At 45.0% G+C, this 24,466-nt stretch overlaps 3 protein-coding genes across 3 annotated transcripts; 2 read left to right on the top strand and 1 right to left on the bottom strand.

Annotated features, from left to right (window-relative positions):
- Positions 1-964: 964 nt before the first annotated feature.
- LOC118936343 (protein odr-4 homolog) lies at positions 965-3,581 on the top strand. Its single transcript, XM_036979079.1, has 10 exons — positions 965-1,069; positions 1,176-1,298; positions 1,406-1,510; positions 1,658-1,753; positions 1,891-1,997; positions 2,408-2,444; positions 2,896-3,033; positions 3,198-3,296; positions 3,389-3,439; positions 3,570-3,581. Exons 2-10 carry the CDS (start codon positions 1,191-1,193, stop codon positions 3,579-3,581), a joined length of 753 nt encoding a protein of 250 aa, XP_036834974.1. The 5' UTR covers positions 965-1,069; positions 1,176-1,190.
- Positions 3,360-6,465, top strand: LOC110524783. The gene is made up of 6 exons (XM_021604693.2): positions 3,360-3,439; positions 3,661-3,795; positions 3,901-3,982; positions 4,330-4,539; positions 5,392-5,463; positions 5,560-6,465. Exons 2-6 carry the CDS (start codon positions 3,757-3,759, stop codon positions 5,625-5,627), a joined length of 471 nt encoding a protein of 156 aa, XP_021460368.1. The 5' UTR covers positions 3,360-3,439; positions 3,661-3,756; the 3' UTR covers positions 5,628-6,465.
- A 3,446-nt stretch (positions 6,466-9,911) lies between these two features.
- On the bottom strand, positions 9,912-23,925 carry pdcb (phosducin b). Its single transcript, XM_021601449.2, has 4 exons — positions 23,813-23,925; positions 12,748-12,809; positions 11,781-11,929; positions 9,912-11,422 (listed from the first exon to the last, which is right to left on the bottom strand). The coding sequence occupies exons 2-4, from the start codon at positions 12,791-12,793 to the stop codon at positions 10,892-10,894; spliced, it is 726 nt and encodes a 241-aa protein (XP_021457124.2). The 5' UTR covers positions 12,794-12,809; positions 23,813-23,925; the 3' UTR covers positions 9,912-10,891.
- Positions 23,926-24,466: the final 541 nt, after the last annotated feature.

Here is a 24,466-nt window from a genome sequence, read left to right as displayed (position 1 = left end):
GGAGTGCTGCTCTCGGATCAGCTTTCTCCATTAAAATCATTAGAATTATTTCACAAATCCCTACTGACGATTTATCAACTCCTATTACCACATACGGCTGCAAATATTGACGAATCTTAGTCTAATGCTTACCCACAAAAAATGCACTAAATCACAGATTTGGCACATCATTGCGCACATGTTAGTCTACACATCATGAAATATATTGAGACAAATTACAGACAGTAGCCTACAAGTAGCAAAATAGAACTCAATTGATTAACATGGAATGTATTTCAATATGATTGAATTAGGCCTATAGCCTACTGTTTATATTTTAATGCAGTCATCTAGGTTTTAATTTAAAGCAGAATTTTATACATCACTTGTTTGTATAAAATGCAAAGACATTGGCAACTTTGTAGGCTATTTGGAGTCAACTTTGTTCTGAAATTATCGGCAGCCAAAGAGAGACGGATAAACCATTTGATTATATGTTTAGCTGAAACCTGTATATAAAGTGAAGCGGATGGTCAAAATAGCATTTAACGACGAAATTATTTATTCTACGAGTGGTCTGAGGCAAGCATTAGACTACGAGCGTTTTCAAGTGCAACGTTAATAACGATGGTTTTGGGAAACAGCTCGGAGATTTAATTAAACGACGATGAATTTTGCCTAAAATGCTTTTGGAAAACCGCGCCCTGAGCGAGGAAGAGACGAAGCGAGAGGCATGACTCCGCCCCTAAATCTGTCGGCGAGAAAATACAGGGAGAAACAGACGAAGTGGGGATTTTTTTGTATGAAGGTCATGTTTTGTCTGATTGAACATGGTCAATATGCGTTTATAAATGCACTGCATAGACTACTGTGCTTTGATAAATTACGATGAATAACGTTCTAAAAAAAAGGACATGCTTGAACTTCCTTCTGTCACAATGCATTGCGGCATTATGACGTCACACATGTTCTCGAATCACCCGTTCAGGAGATGAGGCAGTGGAAACTCAGCGAAGTGAAAAGAGACGTCAAGTGGTGTTTACTGGACGATAACAGAATCCCAAACGTCTGAAATTGAAACAAAATCCCCGTAGGTTTCTTTGATGATATAATCTTGCATTCTTCTATTACACTGACAATGCCTACCTATAGTCCTATACTGTAAAGTTCTCATTGATCTTCATTTGTAATTGCAGATTAACTTGGTGTAAATGGGGAAAGGAATGGGAAAAGGCATCACTGCTGATGCTGCAGTGGAGAAATACTTTGCTAACCTGAAAGCAAGCACATCTTACATCCTTGGACTTTTAGTTGGACAGGTGAGACATTTAGGCCTACTGTATGTCAGGGGACATGGTCCATCTTTCTAATGTTAGGCTATCCAATGCAATATAATTTTATTTGATCAACATTTGTTTTGCTACAGGGGGAGTTTGTGGTGCATGCAGCGATGACCCCACTAAAGGAGGACAATCCTGATGGCCTGATGAATGAGGATGACAAAGACTACATCCTAGATCACGCAGAACATGTGAGATTTATTGGAGAACATGCCTGAGAAATATGGAGGATTTTTTTTTCTGAAAGGATCTTCTGTTGTACTGTGGTATTATAGTGTTATGATATTCAAGTGTCTATGGTTTGGTTAATGACTCCTGCATTTTTCCTTTTGTTAAAGCTGAACCGCATGGTTCCCGGAGGACTGTCTGTGATGGGCATGTTTGTGGTCTCCCCGTCCCATCAGACCAAAGAGAGCCATATGAAAATGAGGCGGGTGAGGCAGGAATTTCTTCTTTGTCAAATTTCAAGCTTTTGTTTTTCTTAATTTTCTTTCTTTAGATGTTTTTGGTTTGATTGTCTATCTGATGATTTATCCATTTGTCTGTATTCTGTCTGCATTTTCTCTGTTAGACTATGGCTGCTGTGGAGAATCGTGTATCCGAGGACAGGCTTTGGGGTTTCTCAGAGGAGGACACCAATGACAGAGTGATGCTTCATATCTGCTCCAACACCAACAAGTATCCTCTTACTCAGTCTCCACTGCTGATGACACACACACTCATCCACACACGCAGACACACACGCTCATCCACACACACAGACACACAAGCAGACACACACGCAGACACACACACATTCACACACGCAGACACACACACACATGCAGACACACACGCAGACACACACACACATCCACACACGCAGACACACACACACACACATGCAGACACACACAGAGACACACACACATATCCACAGACACACACTCAGACACACACACGCAGACACACATGCAGACACACATCCACAGACAGACACGCGCAGACACACACACACATCCACATATGCAGACACACACACGCAGACACACATGCACATAACACAAAGACTATAGAGAACACACTCTTTCTTAGCAATTTCATCACAGAGTGACTTGCTGGATTATGAACATTAAAGAACCTAGTGTGAGTACAGAGTTGAGATTTTCAACATTTTACTCATTCATTCATTTGCCTGTGTATTATCTTCTAACATCGCAATTCACTGCAAATCAAATCAAATTGTATTTGTCACATGTGCCGAATACAACAAGTGTAGACCTTACAGGGAAATGCTTACTTACAAGCCCTTAACCAACAATGCAGTTCAATAAAATATTTACTTAATTAACTAAAGTAAAAAATACAATTAAACAGTATCACAATAAAATGACATAACAATGACGAGGCTATATACAGGGGATACCGGCCAGGTTAGTCGAGGTCATTTGTAGGGGTAAAGGGACTATGCATAGATAATAAACAGTGAGTAGCAGCGTGGGGGGGGGGGGGTACAGGGTGAGAAGGAGAGAAATGGCTGAACTCTCGTTCCTGGTTAGTGTTGATTAACGTTAACTTACTGCCTGATGTCTTCCAGAAATCTTCTAAATCTGCGACATGGAGTTACCTGCAGTGGATGACAGCGTTCTGGCCTGTTGCAGTCTGCCCCATGGACATCGACCTGATGTTCCCTATCAAGGACAAGACCCGCCACGGTCTGATGCAGGCCATGAAGGTAACCTAGGGCCCCAGTCAAAAGTAGTGCACTATATAGGGAATGTGGTGCCAATTTGGACAGAGGCCTAGTTTAATCATTATTATTGTTATATGTTTATTACACATTCAGTCTTCCACCACTACTTCTACTGACAAAGTGACAATACATCTTATCCGTGTTAGGATGGGATGATGAGGTGGGCAAAGAAGACTGAGGCCAGTGTTTGTCTCCTCAACAACAAAAATCTACCAGCTAAGACAAATTTGAACCCCCCAACTAAGGCAAGTTTGGTGTGGTGTGCAACTGAATATTGCAATGTCGTTGCTGACGATCCTTGTGAATGACAACTGTTTATGTCCTGTATGTTCTTTAGAGGAACAATTCACAAAGGATAAAGATTCAAGGTCAGATCTTCATCCCAGCGGTAAGTGGGAATATGAATATGAATATTGAGAAGAAGAAAAAAAATTGTTGTATTGTATCGGATTGTTGTACTTTTACTTTTCTTACATTGTAATGGATCAGTGTAACGGGCTCAAATCTGCTCCATATAGAGGTTCAGGTGAACCCACGTTGCAATCTCCTCTCTCTCTCTCTCTCTCTCTCTCTCTCTCTCTCTCTCTCTCTCTCTGGGTTGTCTTGTAGGCAGGGGGCAAGCTGGGGGAGAGGCCGTCCACTGCGTCAGTACAGGTATGCAGCTGTATCCTGAGACTGAAGGGGAGTCTGGGGTGCAGAGCGTACATGAACCCTGCAAGGACCACTGCCAAGACCACCACCATGGTAGGCAACTGTGGGCACCAATAAGTCCGGCAACCAGTATTTCAAACACTTGAGCTGCATCTCTGTGATGACTTTTTGATGACCTTGAGTCCATGTCACTCACAGTACATCAAGAGGGACATCATCAGGAGTGTCTACAGCAGTGCCAAAAACTTCTTTGAACATCTGATAAATGATGAAAACTCAGGTAGGATACATGAATAGTTAGTTACCAGTGCAGTAGGTCTTAAATGGCCTTGAAATTCAATAATTAGTCCGCAGCTATGCCACTAGATGGCGATGGTTAGGCACTGTAGTTTTTATTGTACTGTACACTCAACCAGCATCATTCATGACGATTTGACAGAGGCTCTTGAGTAATTGTAAAATATGTAAAAACAATCTTTGACCTTCGTATATAAAACAGGTACGCATATATCTGTGTGCATGTGTGACCCTGCAGATATCCATGTATATGTCTCTGTGTGTGTGTCTGTTTGCATGGTTGCATGTGTGTGTGTGTTTGCATGTGTCTATGTGTGTGTGTCTCTATAGCGAAGGCATTCATGGGCTCCCAGCCCTTGGCTAAGCGGGTGTTCTTCCTGGTTCCCGACACTGGCATCTCTCTGTGTGACTACATACTCTCCTCTGAGACAGAGGCAGCTGTCCAGGAGAGGGTAAGGGAGTGGGCAGGCTTCACCATCCCTGATGGGCAGCTCCATATCACCCAGCAGCTGGTACAGGGCAGGTTGGAGTGGCACCAAGGTAGGCTAGGTACTGGTTCAGCTCCGTCTATGCTGTCTGAAATAGAACCCAAATTCTCATAAAGTTGCCAAAAGATAATCTGCTGGTCAGATAGATGTCTTGATGTTCCTTGAGGGCGATAAGATTTACTTGGCTGCATTTTGGAAAGTGAGTGTCAAATGTGACTTGATCACTATTCTAAGTAGGCCTACAGACAGGTCGGATAATGTCACAGCAGTAAATGTTGTTACCTCCTCGTACATGCCTGTCGATCTGTCATCAACTTTATTCCTCTTGATGTCATGTTTTAAAATGCACGTAGGGCAGGCTGTCAACAAATCGTCATATTCATAGATACTAGTTATATTCTTGTTCTATTCTATTCTTTTTACTTTTGCCACTACCCGGGTCTACCTGCTGTTATAAGGTTCCTCCCGAGTTTCAGTTTCTGTCCCACCCATAGCATACTTCTCAATAAGATACCTGTGCCCTTTGTGACACGGTTACAGTGTGTGTTCAGATCTTGTTGTGACCTGTCTCATCTGTGTGGTTTACAGATGATTGAGCATCAGTATGGATTTTCTTTCTTTTTATATATATATATAAAAGACAAGCAGAAGAAAATACATAGCTGAAGTCATTGATCTCCCCCAGGCATCAGATATGTGTTACAATAGAGAAGGTGGTTCCTCGCAGCCTTTCTGCCTGTAGTTTAGGACACATTTAGGAAGCAGGTAGGGCACAGGTAGGCTGCAGGTAGGACACAGGTAGGAAGCAGTTAGGAAGCCAGTAAGAAGCTGGTAGGAAGCCGATAGGAAGAAGTTAGGAAGCAGAGTAAGTTGGGTGTCTAACGGCTTTTTATTCTGGTTGGAGATTCAGAGGAAGGCATGGACAGCACCTGGGTCCCGGTGTACAAGATCCAGCAGAGGCGCAAAATCACCATGGGTACGTTGTGATGCAGCATACCCTCTCTCTCTCGCCTTCCGTTTACTTTTCCCCTCTCCTCCATATTAGTCACTACTCCTCTCCTCTGTGTTGTAGGTGTGGCAGTGGCTTCAGGAGTCTCCCTGGTGGCCTGTCTCATCTATAGTCTCTTCCTAGAAGAGTGACGATGTGTCCCACGGAGTCAAGCGGTTCAATCCCAGGATCTGGCATGCAAAGGGCATCAGAACATCCCTGGGATTCCCATAAATTAAAGGGGCCTGTGCAATGACATGGAAGTTAAGATGTGTTTTTTCCATTTCTATTAACACATTCCAGTAACAGATGACAGTGTGTCTAGGAATACACTTCCTGGGTTCATTGTTAGAGGGGCCCATTCATATTTGCGGCGTGAGACAGCAAAGTCACGTGGAAGGAGCAATTTATTTTCATGTGAGATCAGAGCCACCAGCTGCTATAGTTTTACACTCTAACGGGAGCGTCATGCCCCAGACCGGGTCCTCATCCCTGTGTCATGCCTTATGATGTGACGTCATATTAGTGGGGTTTTGTGTGGGTCAACTAGAGTGTTGCAGCTGGTGCCATGAATCAAAGCTCACAGCGCCAACTGAGAAACAACCTACCCAATAAACAGAGAGAGAGGGATGGGGGCGCTTATTATAACTACTGTAGGTAAATATTTGTGTTAACTAATCTCATTCTCGGAAGTCTCGGGTAATCAACAGCGCCTCTTCAAACTCAGGAGGCTGAAGAAATTTGGCTTGTTAACTAAAACTCTCACAAACCTTTACAGATGCACAATTGAGAGCATCCTGTTGGGCTATATCACTGCCTGGTACGACAATTGCAAACCACCCACAAACGCAGGGCTCTCCTGAGGGTGGTGCGGTTTGCACAACGCATCACCGGGGGCCAACTACCTGCCCTCCAGGACACCTACAGCACCCGATGTCACAGGAAGGCCAAAAAGATCATCAAGGAGAACAACCACCCGAGCCACTCCCTGTTCACCCCATTATCATCCAGAAGGCGAGGTCAGTACAGGTGCGTCAAAGCTTGGACCGAGTGATTGAAAAACAGCTTCTATCTCAAGGCCATCAGACTGTTAAACAGCCATCACCATCACAGACAGGCTGCTGCCTACAGTACATACAGACTTGAAATCATTGGTCACTTTCGTAAATGGAACACTAGTCACTTTAATAATGTTTACATATCTTGCATTACTCATCTCCTATGTATATACTGTATAGCCTATGCACTCTGACGTTACTCATCCATATATTTATATATTCTTATTCCATTCCTTTACTTAGATTTGTGTGTATTAGGTATATGCTGTGGAATTGTTAGATATTGCTGCACTGTCAGAACTAGTAGCACAAGCATTTCATTATACTCACAATAACATCTGCTAACCATGTGTTTGTGACCAATACATTTGATTTGATTTGATCTATAGTGGAAATTCATGCATTGCCCACTGTCTAAACAAAAATGTAGCAATTGGTATAGTGCTACTGTGTTGACTTTATGGATGTTATAGATCTTATTTTGTTTGTGGCTAATATCTGTCTTAGCCCTTCCATAAGGCACTTGATGTTTTCTCTCAACCCTGCTACAGGCCACAGGCTTACACTGCACTCCTGAACCCTGACATCAACAACAACCACCTCAGATACACAACACTTACTGTAGGCTATTATACAGTATATATGACTTGCAGCTACAGTAAAATTCTGTCTGTGGCACATCACATACCGAAACTCTGTGGTTACTGTGAGCATGGGGCAAGTGGTGACATGCCTGTTCAGACTCCAGACAGACACAGAGAGGATATTTTTGCTACTAGGCCCAGCCGCCACCCATGCGATGCAACGGTCGCCACAGTGAGCAGAAGATGTTGTCAGTCTGGTGGGACTGTGTTGTTACATGCTTAAGGAACCACGGGCAGGAGAAGCACCAGGTTGCATGAAAGGAAAGCTCCAGGGGGAGGTTTCAGTGAGGCGTGATCTCCCTTAAAGGTTACCCTGCTTACCCTGGGCCATGTGTAGTCTGTAACAGGATCACTTGTATTTTAAACCTAAGAGGAAATGTGACAGTGTGTCACAGTTCACAGTATTCTGCTGTTGGCATGACGAACACTCACTCACTGCCCGGTGCCTGACGAACACTCACTCACTGCCCGGTGCCTGACGAACACTCACTCACTGCCCGGTGCCTGACGAACACTCACTCACTGCCCGGTGCCTGACGAACACTCACTCACTGGCCGGTGCCTGACGAACACTCACACGCTGGCCGGTGCCTGGGATGTATGTAATAAGACTAAAGATTTCCTGGGGTAACAATGTAAGAAATAATACATGAAAAAACAAAATACTGCATAGTTTCCTAAGAACGCAAAGCGAGGCGACCATCTCTGTCGGTGCCATTTTCAGAGTTTCAGAGTTATTGTTCCCAGCACAAGGTGCCCCTGTGTAATGATCATGCTATTTAATCAGCTTCTTGATATGTCACACCTGTCAGGTGGATGGATTGTCTTGGCAAAGGACAAATGCTCACTAACAGGGATATAAACAAATGTGTTCACAGAATATGAGAGATATAAGCTTTTTTTTTGCTTATGGAACATTTCAGGGATCAACTATTTCAGCTCATGAAACATGGGACCAACATTTTACATGTTGTGTTTATATTTGTGTTCGGTGTATTTGCAATTTCATGTTTGTAAGGAAATACTCTTGACTTGGACCCGTCTCTCTAAATGTAATTTTTTTTATTGGAGGCTAGCTAGACGCAACCAATCATCATTGTCTTGAGTACCTGTAGCTCACCTTTAGCAGCAGCGCCCAGAGAGAGAGAGAGGAGAAGCCAAGCCAAACAGCCACAGAGGCTTGTGACTTCATCCTATAAGACGATTAGAACGCCTGATCAGCTAGAAGAGATCACTGTGATCACACGGACCCTCTCATCATAACATAACATTGTGGATTATATTCTGGAATGTGGATTGTCTGGCATTGTTCTGACTGTATGTTTCGTCACCATGCTGTGAAACACAGGAGGCTGGTGGCACCTTAATTGGGGAGGACAGGCTTGTGCTAATGATTTGAGCGGTATCAGTGGAACGGTATCAAATACATCAAACACATGGTTTCCATGGTTTCCAGGTGTTTGATGCCATTATTATGAGACGTCCTCCCCTCAGCAGCCTCATGTGAGTTACATCAAAAGATCAAGGTCAGGTTTTTGATAGTTGATTTTACATGACAGATGTGACAGATTTTCTGCATTCTTAGGATATGTTTTCCTAATACAGTGGGGTCAGACTATTAAAACTAAGGTTAGGCCTACATGAATAAGAATAAATGCTACAGTATTGGCTCCTCAACAGAAAAGGGTTCACCATGCAAACCTGTTGAACATCTGGGTCCCTGGTTGGAATGTGGAGACTGCTGCCAACATCAAATAAAGGGCCAATGAGCTTTTGTTTTCTTTCTTAGTTATGAACTTGTTCTACACTCACAGCACACCAGAATCCAGTACCTTCTATCTTCATCATGGTGAACCCCTCTTTTGTTCCCGTAATTCTGGGTTCAGCCACAGTTCAGACCACAGTTCAACCAGAAGCACGCTTCCAGCAGTTCCATGTGCACGCACGCATGTGCTTCTGTCAGTTTCCACTGAGTAGGAAGCAACGTAATTGAATTTATGACATATCAAATTGTGGGTAAATAATGAACGTCTGTGCTTGAATAACGTTTAGGTTTTTCATTTTTTTTCATTTCTATGCGTGAACTTTTCAACCTGTGCTGGGGTCAGAGCAGAGTCATTTCTGTGCAGTGAACTTTTCAACCTGTGCTGGGGTCACAGCAGAGTAATGTCTATGCTGTAGTTATGTATGTGGCAAGGTTGTTCAACGTGTGAGAGCCTGCCACTCAAACTAAACCCGGGACGAGAGAGAGACTCAACGAGAGGGAGGAGGCCTCCTCATCTGTCTGTCTGTCTGTCTGATTCTCTGGGTTCATTATTCTTCCTCTCTGCATTAAGAGCCTGGAGTACTGGAGTTATATCACATTAGAACTGACTTGATAAAATGCTATGCTGTGATCTGCAAAGTCTGCATGTCTGGCATAGAATCAATAGGACTTAAAACTCTCCCAATGCCTTGAACTATTATTTAGTCATTATTGAAGACAAGCCAGCGTTTATGTTCTCTATACCAGCTTATATATAGATGCCTTTCAATACACAATTTACATTACAGTTACCCAGTCTTTCTCAATGCAAACAAGTGTCAATATCTAGCACTACGTTGCCAGTGGAATCAGCTAAATCCCACAACAACCGCCCAAAAAACAGAAATGTTTCCTAGACAACTGAGTGGGATGTTTCCATGATGACTTTATGTCACTTCTTCCAAAGGACACACAGGAAACAGAATCACGAGGTGATGATTGAATGGTTCATGTAACAGGCCGCTTGTCAATGGCTTTTCCAGATAAGTGTGTGGAACTACTGCACTGGCTATGTAGCATTTTCTAAAATCAGTTGGCAAGTTAGTCTTAGTTGACACATGGATCATTTTCCAAATGTTCGAACAATGTTACAAAATTCATTAATGAGCAATTGAATTACACGTTTTTTTTTTGTTTGTTTTTTTCGTGTTATTCATGTTTTGTTTTATTAAATATTATAGAATCTTACAGCGTTTGTAAATACCTAAAATAAATATGTAATTTAACCTTGAAAAAAATATCATTCTAAAGACTTGAAAATATAACATATATATAATATATTAAATATTACCCAGAAACACCATAGGCTGGTGTCCTGGACCCAGAGTAATCCTAATCAGAATCGGCCCAATATGTGATATCATGTTTTCCCCCTTTCATACATGTAGCCTAATAATAGATCAACTTTGGCTCCCAACAATAAGTTAACTGGAACGGTCCTTTTCTAGTAGGAATGCAAACCCTAATCCACATCAGGTACACAGGCCACCCGTAATCAGGCTGCTGACGTTTCTTCCCTGGATGAACATTGAAATGATCCCTTATTTAGGGAATGGACTCCTTCTACAGTACGCTCAGGCCCCTCTAGTGCAGTCAACCCAGTCTGTGTGCGTCTGCTACTCTGTTACACAAAACAAGCATCAATCCATCACAAAACCATATCCTCCTCCACACACTTCCCTCCTTCAACCCCACCAACCCTTTATCACTCCACCCCACCATAAACCCCTTGTCCTCCATCTCCTCCTCCACACACCTCTCTTCCACAACCCCTTCACTCCACCCCACCATAAACCCCTGTCCTCCATCTCCTCCTCCACACACCTCTCTTCCAGAACCTCTTCACTCCTCCCCACCATAAACCCCTGTCCTCCATCTCCTCCTCCACACACCTCTCTTCCACAACCCATTCACTCCACTGCCTCCACATCCACGGCTGCCTCCTCCTCCTCTCCCCCAACGACTAAATCTTTCTCCGGCAGCAGGCCGTAGCCGTTGAGGAAAGCCTCCACGTCGGTGGCGAAGAACTCCTCGTTGAAGTGCTGGTTGGTGGCCAGGAAGTTCCCCAGCAGCTCGCCAGCCTTATACACCAGCATGGTGGGCAGGACGTCATCAGTGAAGCGCTCCCCCGCACCAGTCACCCCGGCGTCGATCCTGCAAAACTTGACGCTAGTGTACTCAGTGGCCAGGCAGTCCAGGCAGGAGTTGAGCGCATCGCAACCTTTGATCCCCTCCTTGTAGATGTGCACTACCACCACGGTGAGCCGGTGCTCCTTCTCAATGACCTCCAGAAATGCCTCGCCGCTGTCCAGCTCGTACACGCCCTCGAACTTGGGACCGAAGCTGAGGCGCTCGTGCATCTCCTGCATGCACTGCTTGCGGTACTTCTTCATGCACTTCTCGTCATCCTCCTTAATCAGCTCATACTCCTGAACACTCATCTGAAACCATGACAACAAACAAAGAATGATTTACAGTTTATTGATCGTCATGGACACTGTTTTGTTTGCTGTGTACAATAACATTACAAAGACAGTCATGTCTTGTTCTGTTTTTAGCTCAGTGAAGTCAGTTAGTTTACACAGCACACCTGTATAGACTCACACCTGTTTAGAGTATCTTAGCCATCTGTATAGAGAGACCTAGTCTGGGTGTTCAATTGACCGGTCCAAGATACTGGAAAGGGACACTTAAGTGAACTAATTTAATGAGTACTTTTGTCAGCATGTGTGGTTCTGTTTCTGCGTTTGGACCATATAAATACACATTAAACTGTGATGTAACCTAATCTAATCCCACCTTGCGGTTGAGGCCTCCCCTGCCGTCGTCTTTGGGCCTGTGTGGGGAGGACATCTGCCTGAGCAGCTCTCTCTTCTGGGGGGGCAGGGACTCCTGGTCCATGCTCTCAAGCTTAAACCTCCTCCAGTCATTGATCACTCCCTTTGGGCCTGAAAAAAAACAGGACAATGGTCATTCATTTGTGGTCATATGGAACTATTGAAAAGGTCCAGAATCCTGTCTTGTCATCCTCAATGGTTTGTAATGTTTGTAGTCCTACTGCCTTGACATGGTGTGCCGAATTGACACAGAATTGCAGGACAGTATTCTTGATGTCATGTGCCATGACCACCAAAATAGGATTTATACATGGCGTCAGCCATCTTTGTTTGGGGCTGTGACTCAGATGAACACAGCAGACTGTGTGTGTGTGTGTGTGTGTGTGTGTGTGTGTGTGTGTGTGTGTGTGTGTGTGTGTGTGTGTGTGTGTGTGTGTGTGTGTGTGTGTGTGTGTGTGTGTGTGTGTGTGTAATTGACAGATGTACAATGTGCAGTGCTGGATGGGTTGGCCCGCCCTCCGATGGATTATGGCCTAAACTAGACGCTTGAGGCTGTCTTCTAATTGCACCTTGGTTGCGTAGGAGCAGGTAGGAAAGTAGCTTAGAGCGTGTGTCAAAGTGCCAGAACACCACAGAGCTCCTGTGTTTCTCTTCAACCTGCTACTAACATTGCTTATCCCTTTCTAGTTTGGGTGGCTGCTCCTCGGCTGTACACTGTATTTGACCTGGCCCCTATTTAAAGGAATAATGCTATATATCCTATCAGGCTTGCTGTGGAAAGGCAGACAGACTGTTGCCGCTGTCTTATATTGGTCTGATCTCAGATAGACCTAAATGTTCTAAGGATGTAACTGTAACTGTACAAGACACCACCTCCACACTTTAATCACACACTCACACACACACACACACATTAGCCTCATCCTCACCTGTGTGGGTGACGTTGGCCTCCTCTTCATCGACGTTTCCAGACATTATGTTTGAGAGTTAGCTGTTGGGAACAGAACACAGGAGGGGAGGGGATGTTTTAAAACTCTCTCGGGAACCTAAACCATCATTTCTTCAACAAAAGGAACATTGTGACAATAAAGCTCAAGATCATTCAGGATTATCATATTTTGCAGTTCGGCCATTCGGAGGGGTGTTTAGTGTGCTCGTGGCCAAAAGTGACAGCTGAGCTAGTACATGTTGACACCATATAATCCTTTATGGGACTGAGGGCCATTGGTATCAGACAGAATGACTGCTCTACCTATTTCAATTCTGTGATCCCCAAATAATCTTAGCTCCCAAAACCAAATCTCAGCCTGTCAAGAGAGACTAGTCCCCCAATAACATTATGTAATCAAGCGTGTTTGAAAAGGTTCTGGCCCTGTATGCCCATAGAGCTTTCCTGGAAAGGCTAATCAAGTTAATGTGCTTTGAGTGGATTACTCTGGTATCCGATCCCTCTTGTTAGTGGTTGGCACGTGAGGGTTAGATTCTCTCTGGATTGTTAGTCATGGAAAGGAGGAGGGGCTAATGGAAAGGAGGAGGGGCTAATGGAAAGGAGGAAGGGTCTAAGGTGCCATTCTTGGAAAAATACTGGAAAACCAACAGCCACAAGACAGATTTTTAGACTTAAATGTATCCATCTGAGTGCTTTAACCAAATCATCACGTTTTAAATATGTTTTAAATATGTGTCTCTCTCTCCCCTATAAACCTCTCTATGGAGATGTTAACCAGGTGAAGGAAGGACACCATATAGTGTAACCTGTGACTGACAGAGTTACACTGATTTTCCAACTGACAGGTCACCCACTCCAGAGTTACATTGACTTTCCAACTGACAGATCACCCACCCCAGAGTTACACTGATTTTCCAACTGACAGGTCACCCACCCCAGAGTTACACTGACTTTCCAACTGACAGATCACCCACCCCAGAATTACAATGACTTTCCAACTGACAGATCACCCACCCAAGAGTTACACTGACTTTCCAACTGACAGATCACCCACCCCAGAGTTACACTGATTTTCCAACTGACAGATCACCCACCCCAGAGTTACACTGATTTTCCAACTGACAGAACACCCACCCCAGAGTTACACTGATTTTCCAACTGACAGGTCACCCACCCCAGAGTTACACTGATTTTCCAACTGACAGATCACCCACCCCAGAGTTACACTGATTTTCCAACTGACAGATCACCCACCCCAGAGTTACACTGACTTTCCAACTGACAGATCACCCACCCCAGAGTTACACTGATTTTCCAACTGACAGATCACCCACCCAGAGTTACACTGATTTTCCAAGGCATTCCGACACCTTCTTCCCTTGTGTGCGAGGACACTAAGGTAAAGCTTGCGGTTGGGCTCGTACAGTGTTACTTACACTAAACCAATACGTCAATGGATTAAACTGACTCCAGTGTTTTGATCTTAGCACACCACACACAGTATCCCTCCTTCCTGTATCCAACCTCTGACCCGGACCTGTCCAACAGCCTACCACAAGGACGGATGTCTCCATGGCAACCCCCCCTACCCCCAGCTCTAAGGGACAAGGCTATGCAGGTATTAGCCCTGATGCACTCCTCTTTAATGATTCATCTCCCTGATTGGAGTAGTGAAGTCCTTGGAACTTTAGTGAGTCCACAGCCCCATGTAGCATGATGAGCCATTTATAAAGAACATCTGTGAAGAACCAACTGATTGCAGCATTACCGCAGAAATGGAGGAGGCTAGTGGAAATGGGAGGTGGTAAGGTCTTGTCTGTCTGCCCTACATTAAGGACCAACATTCGCTAAAGTCAAATCTGATAAATAAAAAAAGTATACCAGTTTAAGTTAAGGACCAAAAAACTGGCAGCTGCACCATACAAGTTGCAAAATATTTGGGAGATTATTGATGTACCGATTCCATGGCACATGGTTTATGAACTGATACATAAAACGACGCCGGATTCAAAACGTAGAGTTTTTCAATATAAATGACTATACAAAATTCTTGCAACCATTCCAGCTCTGCAGGTTTTGCTGCGAAGAGACATCACTTGATTTGGTAATGCCGATATGTAGCTAGTTTTTGATCGCAGGTTCAGGAAAGGCTGAAAAGATGCAACATTTATTTGGCGCTAACTCTGCAAATAGCACTGCTGGGGGATTTGATAAGTCACAATCAATCGATCAATAATATAATTGTACTCTTAGCAAAGGTGTTTATCTTTAATTTAAAATCTGTAGAAACTTTGAAAACAGAAACGTTCAGAACTTTTGTGAAACATCACAGCACATTTAAAAAATATATGGCAAATAGAAATAAAAACCGGATGTTCTTCAAAGATAGATAGGAGTGGTTGAGGGGAGCTAAAGGCTGGGACTTGACCGTGAAATGTATGTAGTATGTATAAGCTGGAAGTGGAAGCCTATTGTTGTCCATTAGTTTATTCCAATTAGGGGAGGGGTGGTAGGGTTAGGGGAAAACAATAAAGGAGGAAAATAAACTCAGCAAAAATAGAAACGTCCTCTCACTGTCAACTGTGTTTATTTTCAGCAAACTTAACATGTGTAAATATTTGTATGAACATAACAAGGTTCAACAACTGAGACATAAACTGAACAAGTTCCACAGACATGTGACTAACAGAAATGGAATAATGTGTCCCTGAACAAAGGGGGGTCAAAATCAAAAGTAACAGTCAGTATCTGTTGTGGCCAGACCATGACGGACCCTCCACTTCCAACTCGATCCCGCTCCAGAGTACAGGCCTCAGTCATTCCTTCAACGCTAAACGCGAATCCGACCATCACCCCTGGTGAGACAAAACCACGACTTGTCATTGAAGAGCACTTTTTGCCAGTCCTGTCTGGTCCAGCAACGGTGGGTTTGTGCCCATAGGCAACATTGTTGCCAGTAATGTTTGGTGAGGACCTGCCTTAAAACAGGTCTCCAAGCCCTCAGTCCAACCTCGCTCAGCTTATTGCAGACAGTCTGAGCACTGATGAAGGGATTGTGCATTCCTTGTGTAAATCGGGCAGTTGTCGTTGCCATCCTGTACCTGTCCCGCAGGTGTGATGTTCGGATGTACCAATCCTGTGCAGGTGTTGTTACACATGGTCTGCCACTGCAAGGACAATCAGCTGTCCATCCTGTCTCACTGTCTTAGGTGTCTCACAGTACAGACATTGCAATTTATTGCCCTGGCCACATCTGCAGTCCTCATGCCTCCTTGCAGCATGCCTAGGGCACATTCACATAGTTGAGCAGGTACTTTTGGTGTTTTTCAGAGTCCGTAGAAAGGCCTCTTTAGTGTCCTAAGTTATCATAACTGTGACCTTAATTGCCTACTGTCTGTAAGAGTCTTAACAAGGTGCATAGGTGCACATTCATGAATTGTTTGTTTTGTTACCTTTATTTAACTAGGCAAGTCAGTTATTTTCAATAACTGCCTAGGAACAGTGAGTAAACTGCCTTATTCAGAAAGACAGATTTTTACCTTGACAACTCTGGGATTCGATCTTGCAACCTTGCGGTTGCTAGTCCAACACTCTAACCACTAGGCAACCTGGTTCATTTAACAAGTATGGGAAACAGTGTTTAAACCCTTTGCAATGAAGATCTATGAAGTTATTTAGATTTTTACAAATTATCTTTGAAAAGACAGGTAAAGGGACGGGTTTTTTTTTTGCTGAGTTTATATAAAACAAATATACTGTATGTATCTAAAATTATAGATACGGTATATTTCCAGAAAAAAATATATGGAGGATTGGAAATGATGCAGACAATTACATATATTGTGGTTTTTATCAATCTGCTAAAGCTGAAAAGAAAACGTCTGTGCGTGTACCAATGCATTTATGGTAGATTGGATAAGAGCGTCTGCCAAATGACTAAAATGTACATGTAATGGTACCTATACCAATAGGTTACTGTACACCGATAAACAGTTTATTAAACCATAGATGTTCAGCACCACAAACACATACCGTCCTTTATTACAAACAGCAAAATATCAGATCTGGGCCCGTATTTAAACAGTGTCTCAGAGGACGAGTGCTGATCTAGGATCTAATCGTTTCCATTATTATCTAAACGGCAAATCTGACTCTTGAGGGAAATCCGACGCCAGTTAAGCTCACGTAAATGGAACTACATTTTGATGCACTTTTCTCTATGTATATTCTGACCTTGAACTGAAGCGTGAGGTTAGCATGCTATTCACCCTCTATTCATTTGGGGTTGGAGATCAAAGGAAGGAAGGTGTGGTCGGAGATGTGTCTACAGATATGCCATATTCTAACCTCAACATTATTCTACCACCTGTTGATTGAAATAACACCATTTTACATGCACTGTCATTTGTAAATTACAAGTTGTTAAGTTGTTTAATTTTACCTTCATTTAACTAGGCAAGACAGTTAAAAATACATTCTTATTTACAATGACAGTCTACTGCAGCAAAATCTGGACACCCTATGGGACTCCCAATCACGGCTGGATGTGATGCAGCCTGGATTTGAACCAGGTACTATAGTGACACCTCTTACACTGAGATGCAGTGCCTTAGACCACTAGGGAGCCCTATGTAAACGAGTAATCCGTTTGGATAAGGGGATTGTAAATATATATTACAATTGTTTTAGATCTAGTTTACCTTATAATCGCTGGAGACAAATGTGAAACCAGTCATATGGCAAGGAACTGAAGCATATACACATAGCACCTTTTCCACAGTAAGTTTATGAAATGCTGGCCTTGTAACTTGGGATGAAATGTGGAGACCCAAGCTATATGCTTCTGTAGCCATGCACCAATGACAGAATAGCTCCAAACTTACCGAGTTGATTTATGATTTCTACAATGTTTTGATTAAATGCCCAGACTTTTTACTGTATTTTTTACCATATGTATCTTGTTAGATATTAGCCGCTATCAGTAGTCACAGTCATTTATACCCACATACATTTATAACTGTCACTTTAGTGTTAGTTTCCTTACATTTATAACTGTCACTTTAGTGTTAGTTTCCTTACATTTATAACTGTCACTTTAGTGTTAGTTTCCTCATATTTATAACTGTCCCTTTAGTGTTAGTTTCCTTACATTTATAACTGTCTCTTTAGTGTAAGTTTCCTCACATTGTCACGTTCTGACCTCTATTTCTGTTGTTTTGTATTTATTTAGTATGGTCAGGGCGTGAGTTGGGTGGGCAGTCTATGTTTGTTTTTCTATGTTTTGGGGCATTTCTATGTTTTCGGCCTAGTATGGTTCTCAATCAGAGGCAGGTGTCATTAGTTGTCTCTGATTGAGAATCATACTTAGGTAGCCTGGGTTTCACTGTGTGTTTGTGGGTGATTGTTCCTATCACTGTGTTTGTTGTCACAGGATAGGCTGTATAGGTTTTCACGTTCCGTTTGTTGTTTTGTAGATTTGAGTTATTTCATGTATTGTTCAGTTTTCCATTAAAGAACATGAATAACCACCACGCTGCTTTTTGGTCCGCTTCTCCTCCTACAGACGAACGACGTTACAGAATCACCCACCCACCAAGGACCAAGCGGCGTGGTAAACAGAGGCTGCAGCAACAGCAGCAGCAGGAGAAGCGACTGGTGCAGCAGGAGCAACAGCAGCAGCAACAAAGGCAGCAGCAGGAGAAGGAACAGAGGCAGCAGCAGCAGGAACAGCAACAGCGAGATCAGGATTTTGGGACATGGGAGCAGAATCTGGACTACACAACTTGGGAGGAGATAGACAGGTGGGCGGTCGACCCAGGGAGAGTGCCGGAGCCCGCCTGGGATTCGATGGAACAGTGCGCGGAAGGTTACAGGAGAATGAGGTTGGCGAAGCAAGCACGGCGGCGCGGACGGAAGCCCGAGAGTCAGCCCCAAAAATTTATTGGGGGGGGGCACAGGGGGAGTGTGGCAGAGTCAGGAGTCAGACCTGAGCCAACTCCCCCCGTTTATCGTGAGGAGCCAAGGAGGAGCTCAGAACCAGAGCTGGTGTTGGAGGTGAGCGAAGCAGAGACTGTGAAGGAGTTAATGGGGAAATTGGAGGAGAGAGATATGAGGGATTTGCTGGTTTGGTGCATGAGGCACGACATTCGCCCGACGGAGCGTGTCAGGGATTTAATGGCACCGGGGTCAGCTATCCATACTCATCCTGAGGTGCGTGCGAGGGGTCTGGTGAAGACTGTGCCAGCATCACGCACCAGGCCTCCTGTGCATCTCCCTAGCCTTGCACGTCCTGTGCCATCTCAGCACTACAGTGCTCCTAGCAGTGCTAACTGTGGCGGGCATGGTGCTGGTCAGGCACCGTGTTATGCAGTTGTTCGCACGGTGTCCCCAGTACGCGTGCTTAGCCCGGTGCGCTACATCCCAGCTCCCCACATCTGCCGGGCTAGGGTGAAGATCCAGCCAGGGCGGTTGGTGCCAGCCCTGCTCTCAAGATCTCCAGTACGCCTTCACGGTCCGGTCTATCCGTCACCACCTCCACGCACCAGCCCTCCGGTGGCAGCCCCCCGTACCAGGCTGTCTCTCCGGCCCATCCTTACAGGGGCTTCCTCCTCTCCAGCGCTGCCGGAGCCTCCCACCTGTCCGGCGCCTTTGCCGGAGCCTCCCGCCTGTCCGGCGCCTCTGCCGGAGCCTCCCGCCTGTCCGGCGCCACTGCCGGAGCCTCCCGCCTGTCCGGCGCCGCTGCCGGAGCCTCCCGCCTGTCCGGCGCCGCTGCCGGAGCCTCCCGCCTGTCCGGCGCCTCTGCCGGAGCCTCCCGCCTGTCCGGCGCCTCTGCCGGAGCCTCCCGCCTGTCCGGCGCCTCTGCCGGAGCCTCCCGCCTGTCCGGCGCCGCTGCCGGAGCCTGCCGCTGCCGGAGCCTCCCGCCTCTCCGGCGCCGCTGCCGGAGTCTCCCGGCGCTACCAGGGCCTTCCTCTTCTCCAGCGTTGCCGGAGCTTCCCGTCTGCCCAGCGCCAGCTGAGCTTCCCGTCTGCCCAGCACCAGCTGAGCTTCCCGTCTGCCCAGCGCCAGCTGAGCCTCCCGTCTGCCCAGCGGCGCCAGCGCCGCCCGTCTGCCAGGAGCCGCCAGCGCCGCCCGTCTGCCAGGAGCCGCCAGCGCCGCCCGTCTGCCAGGAGCCGCCAGCGCCGCCCGTCTGCCAGGAGCCGCCAGCGCCGCCCGTCTGCCAGGAGCCGCCAGTCAGCCAGGGGCCGCCAGTGCCGCCAGTCAGCCAGGGGCCGCCAGTGCCGCCAGTCAGCCAGGGGCCGCCAGGGGCCGCCAGTAAGCCAGGGGCCGCCAGTAAGCCAGGGGCCGCCAGTGCCGCCAGTCAGCCAGGGGCCGCCAGTAAGCCAGGGGCCGCCAGTGCCGTCAGTCAGCCAGGGGCCGCCCGAGCAGCTGCCCCTCTGTCCAGAGCAGCTGTCGCCCCTCTGTCCCAAGCTGCTGCCGCCCCTCTGTCCCGAGCAGCTGTCCCTCTGTCCCGAGCAGCTGCCCCTCTGTCCCGAGCAGCTGCCCCTCTGTCCCGAGCTGCTATCGCCCCTCTGTCCCGAGCAGCTGCCCCTCTGTCCCGAGCAGCTGCCCCTCTGTCCCGAGCAGTTGTCCCTCTGTCCCGAGCAGCTGCTTCACCTCTGTCCCGAGCTGCCCCTCTGTCCCGAGCAGCCCCTCTGTCCAGTGGGGTCATTGAGAGGGGTGGCCATGGTGAGTAAGCCAGGGAGGCGGACAATAAGGCGGACTAAGACAATGGTGAAGTGGGGTCCGCGTCCCGCGCCAGAGCCGCCACCGCGGACAGACGCCCACCCAGACCCTCCCCTATAGGTCAAGGTTTTGCGGCCGGAGTCCGCACCTTTGGGGGGGGGTACTGTCACGTTCTGACCTCTATTTCTGTTTTGTATTTATTTAGTATGGTCAGGGCGTGAGTTGGGTGGGCAGTCTATGTTTGTTTTTCTATGTTTTGGGGCATTTCTATGTTTTCGGCCTAGTATGGTTCTCAATCAGAGGCAGGTGTCATTAGTTGTCTCTGATTGAGAATCATACTTAGGTAGCCTGGGTTTCACTGTGTGTTTGTGGGTGATTGTTCCTATCACTGTGTTTGTTGTCACAGGATAGGCTGTATAGGTTTTCACGTTCCGTTTGTTGTTTTGTAGATTTGAGACATTTCATGTATCGTTCAGTTTTCCATTAAAGAACATGAATAACCACCACGCTGCTTTTTGGTCCGCTTCTCCTCCTACAGACGAACGACGTTACACACATTTATAACTGTCACTTTAGTGTTAATTTCCTTACATCTATAACTGTCACTTTAGTGTTAGTTTCCTTACATTTATAACTGTCACTTTAGTGTTAGTTTCCTTACATTTATAACTGTCACTTTAGTGTTAGTTTCCTTACATTTATAACTGTCACTTTAGTGTTAGTTTCCTTACATTTATAACTGTCACTTGTCACGACTTCCACCGACGTCGGCTTCTCTCCTTGTTTGGGCGGTGTTCGGCGATCGACGTCACCTGCTTTCCAGCCATCGCCCCTCCATTTTTCATATGTCTATTTGTTTTGTCTTGTATCCATACACACCTGGTTTTCATTCTATAATCACACTGCATGTATTTCGTCCTCTGTTCCCCTCCATGTCTTTGTGTGTAATTGTTTATTGTTATGTGGGTATGTTCACGCGCTAGACTTTTGTACATGTTCTGTGTTTTGGGCACTTTGATGTCATTTTGTTCTTATTTATTGACCGGAATAAAAGTGTGCCTGTTAACTCTACTCTGCTCTCCTGCACCTGACTTCGCCTCCCGTACACACCCGTAACATCACTTTAGTGTTAGTTTCCTTACATTTACAACTGTCACTTTAGTGTTAGTTTCCTTACATTTTTACAGTGCCTTGCGAAAGTATTTGGCCCCCTTGAACTTTGACCTTTTGCCACATTTCAGGCTTCAAACATAAACATTCCATTGTAGATTTTGCTTTATGTTTTGGATCATTGTCTTGTTGGAAGACAAATCTCCGTCCCAGTCTCAGGTCTTTTGCAGACTCCATCAGGTTTTCTTCCAGAATGGTCCTGTATTTGGCTCCATCCATCTTCCCATCAATTTTAACCATCTTCCCTGTCCCTGCTGAAGAAAAGCAGGCCCAAACCATGATGCTGCCACCACCATGTTTGACAGTGGGGATGGTGTGTTCAGAGGGATGAGCTGTGTTGCTTTCATGCCAAACATAACGTTTTGCACTGTTGCCAAAAAGGTCAATTTTGGTTTCATCTGACCAGAGCACCTTCTTCCACATGTTTGGTGTGTCTCCCAGGTGGCTTGTGGCAAACTTTAAACGACACTTTTTATGGATATCTTTAAGAAATGGCTTTCTTCTTGCCACTCTTCCATAAAGGCCAGATTTGTGCAATATACGACTGATTGTTGTCCTATGGACAGAGTCTCCCACCTCAGCTGTAGATCTCTGCAGTTCATCCAGAGTGATCATGGGCCTCTTGGCTGCATCTCTGATCAGTCTTCTCCTTGTATGAGCTGAAAGTTTAGAGGGACGGCCAGGTCTTGGTAGATTTGCAGTGGTCTGATACTCCTTCCATTTCAATATTATCGCTTGCACAGTGCTCCTTGGGATGTTTAAAGCTTGGGAAATCTTTTTGTATCCAAATCCGGCTTTAAACTTCTTCACAGCAGTATCTCGGACCTGCCTGGTGTGTTCCTTGTTCTTCATGATGCTCTCTGCGCTTTTAACGGACCTCTGAGACTATCACAGTGCAGGTGCATTTATACGGAGACTTGATTACACACAGGTGGATTGTATTTATCATCATTAGTCATTTAGGTCAACATTGGATCATTCAGAGATCCTCACTGAACTTCTGGAGAGAGTTTGCTGCACTGAAAGTAAAGGGGCTGAATAATTTTGCACGCCCAATTTTTCAGTTTTTGATTTGTTAAAAAAGTTTGAAATATCCAATAAATTTCGTTCCACTTCATGATTGTGTCCCACTTGTTGTTGATTCTTCACAAAAAAATACAGTTTTATATCTTTATGTTTGAAGCCTGAAATGTGGCAAAAGGTCGCAAAGTTCAAGGGGGCCGAATACTTTCGCAAGGCACTGTATTTAGATGTCTTTCTTTCACGCTAATATTCTGAATCTGTTCTCTCCATATTTTCTGGTCTGTCGAGAAAATTCTAATTAAAGGTGCACCAAATTTAAAGGGGTGGATTAAAAATCAACAAACTAAAAACCCTATGGAATGAAAACGCAAATGGGAATATTTCTAGCAGTTAAATTACATTTATTCAGTGTGCAAGGGAACCACACCTGCATAAGGTAAGTTTAAATAACAACTACTGAGAAGTGCGTAGGAAAGGCTTGCATAGGACAGACGTCTGAATCGGGCTCTTTGTGAATATTGGACACGAAAATATAAATAATTGTCTTAATTATTAAACCATACTAAACCATACGTTCTTTAACTCACCTCATCTCCTGGGTCGAAAACCCCCCAAAATATACAAAATAAAAACAAACTCAAAAAATCCAAGTGCCGCCCAAATAAAAATCATATATAAGCACATGAGTTTCCTTCATTTGAGCTCCAACACTGTCTGTCTGTTTTCCTCCACCTCATCTCCTGAGGGAAAAAACTCCAACACAATACAAAATAGTAGAAAGTAAAAATAATCTTATGACCAACCACATAAAAATGAGTTCCCTTTATATGGGATCCAACACCCCAAATAATATAGTGTTTTTCTCTGTTTTACTCTACCAGTTAACTATATGTAACGTTGTGTCCAGCTGGAGCAGCCTGCTACATTTAATATTTAATCAATTAAATCAATCAATCAATTGATTACTATCTCACCAGGGTCTCTTTACCCAGAAAATAAATCAGTAGAATGAAGTTAGTCCAACATCAACAACACGTTTGTCCATCCATCTATCTATACCAAGTTGCAGAGTCAAAGACTGGCCTCATAAGTCCCTGGAATCAGGTATTTATCTACGGCTCTGTCCTTACCTGTGAGCCTACGGTCACAATGAAGCACTTCCTCTGTTGTCGTCAGCGTCCTTCACACTGGACTGTGGTCAGTCACACAACCGGGATGTCTAATGCTGTGAATAGAGTGGGGTCCTACGCTGTGTGTGTGTGTGTGTGTGTGTGTGTGTGTGTGTGTGTGTGTGTGTGTGTGTGTGTGTGTGTGTGTGTGTGTCAGCCAATCACTAGGCCTGAGGGAGATTTGAGAGAAGGTGCTCTGGGCATTACGATGGGACCAAACAGAAATAGCTCAGGGGATCTGAGGTTCTGTGGATAAGAGGATCTACAGGAATTAGAGACCTGTACCGAGTGAGATCTAACTAACCAGATAAAAGGAGAGAAAGAGAGTGATGGAGAAAATATATATGTATATAGAGAGAGTTTGAGATAGAGAGAAAGAAAGAAAGAGTGAAGAGACAGATGAAGACAGATGAAGAGAGATGATATGGATGAAGATAAATGATCAAGGGAGATTGAAAGAAAGAGAGTAGAAATGGAGGATATGACAAAGAGAGAAATGTATATGTTGTTTTGGCCTATGGCTAATCATGAGAAAAGGTTTGGAAAACAGCTGTGAAAAACCAACGGGGAGGACACGTGATCTAGAGTCTAAATGGATGTTTACACAGCCTCCCT

This window comes from Oncorhynchus mykiss, chromosome 5 (genome assembly GCF_013265735.2).
Source record: "Oncorhynchus mykiss isolate Arlee chromosome 5, USDA_OmykA_1.1, whole genome shotgun sequence".
Classification (NCBI taxonomy): domain Eukaryota; kingdom Metazoa; phylum Chordata; class Actinopteri; order Salmoniformes; family Salmonidae; genus Oncorhynchus; species Oncorhynchus mykiss.
The sequence above is the reverse complement of the archived record's forward strand: the minus strand, read 5'-3'. Positions and strand labels throughout refer to the sequence as shown.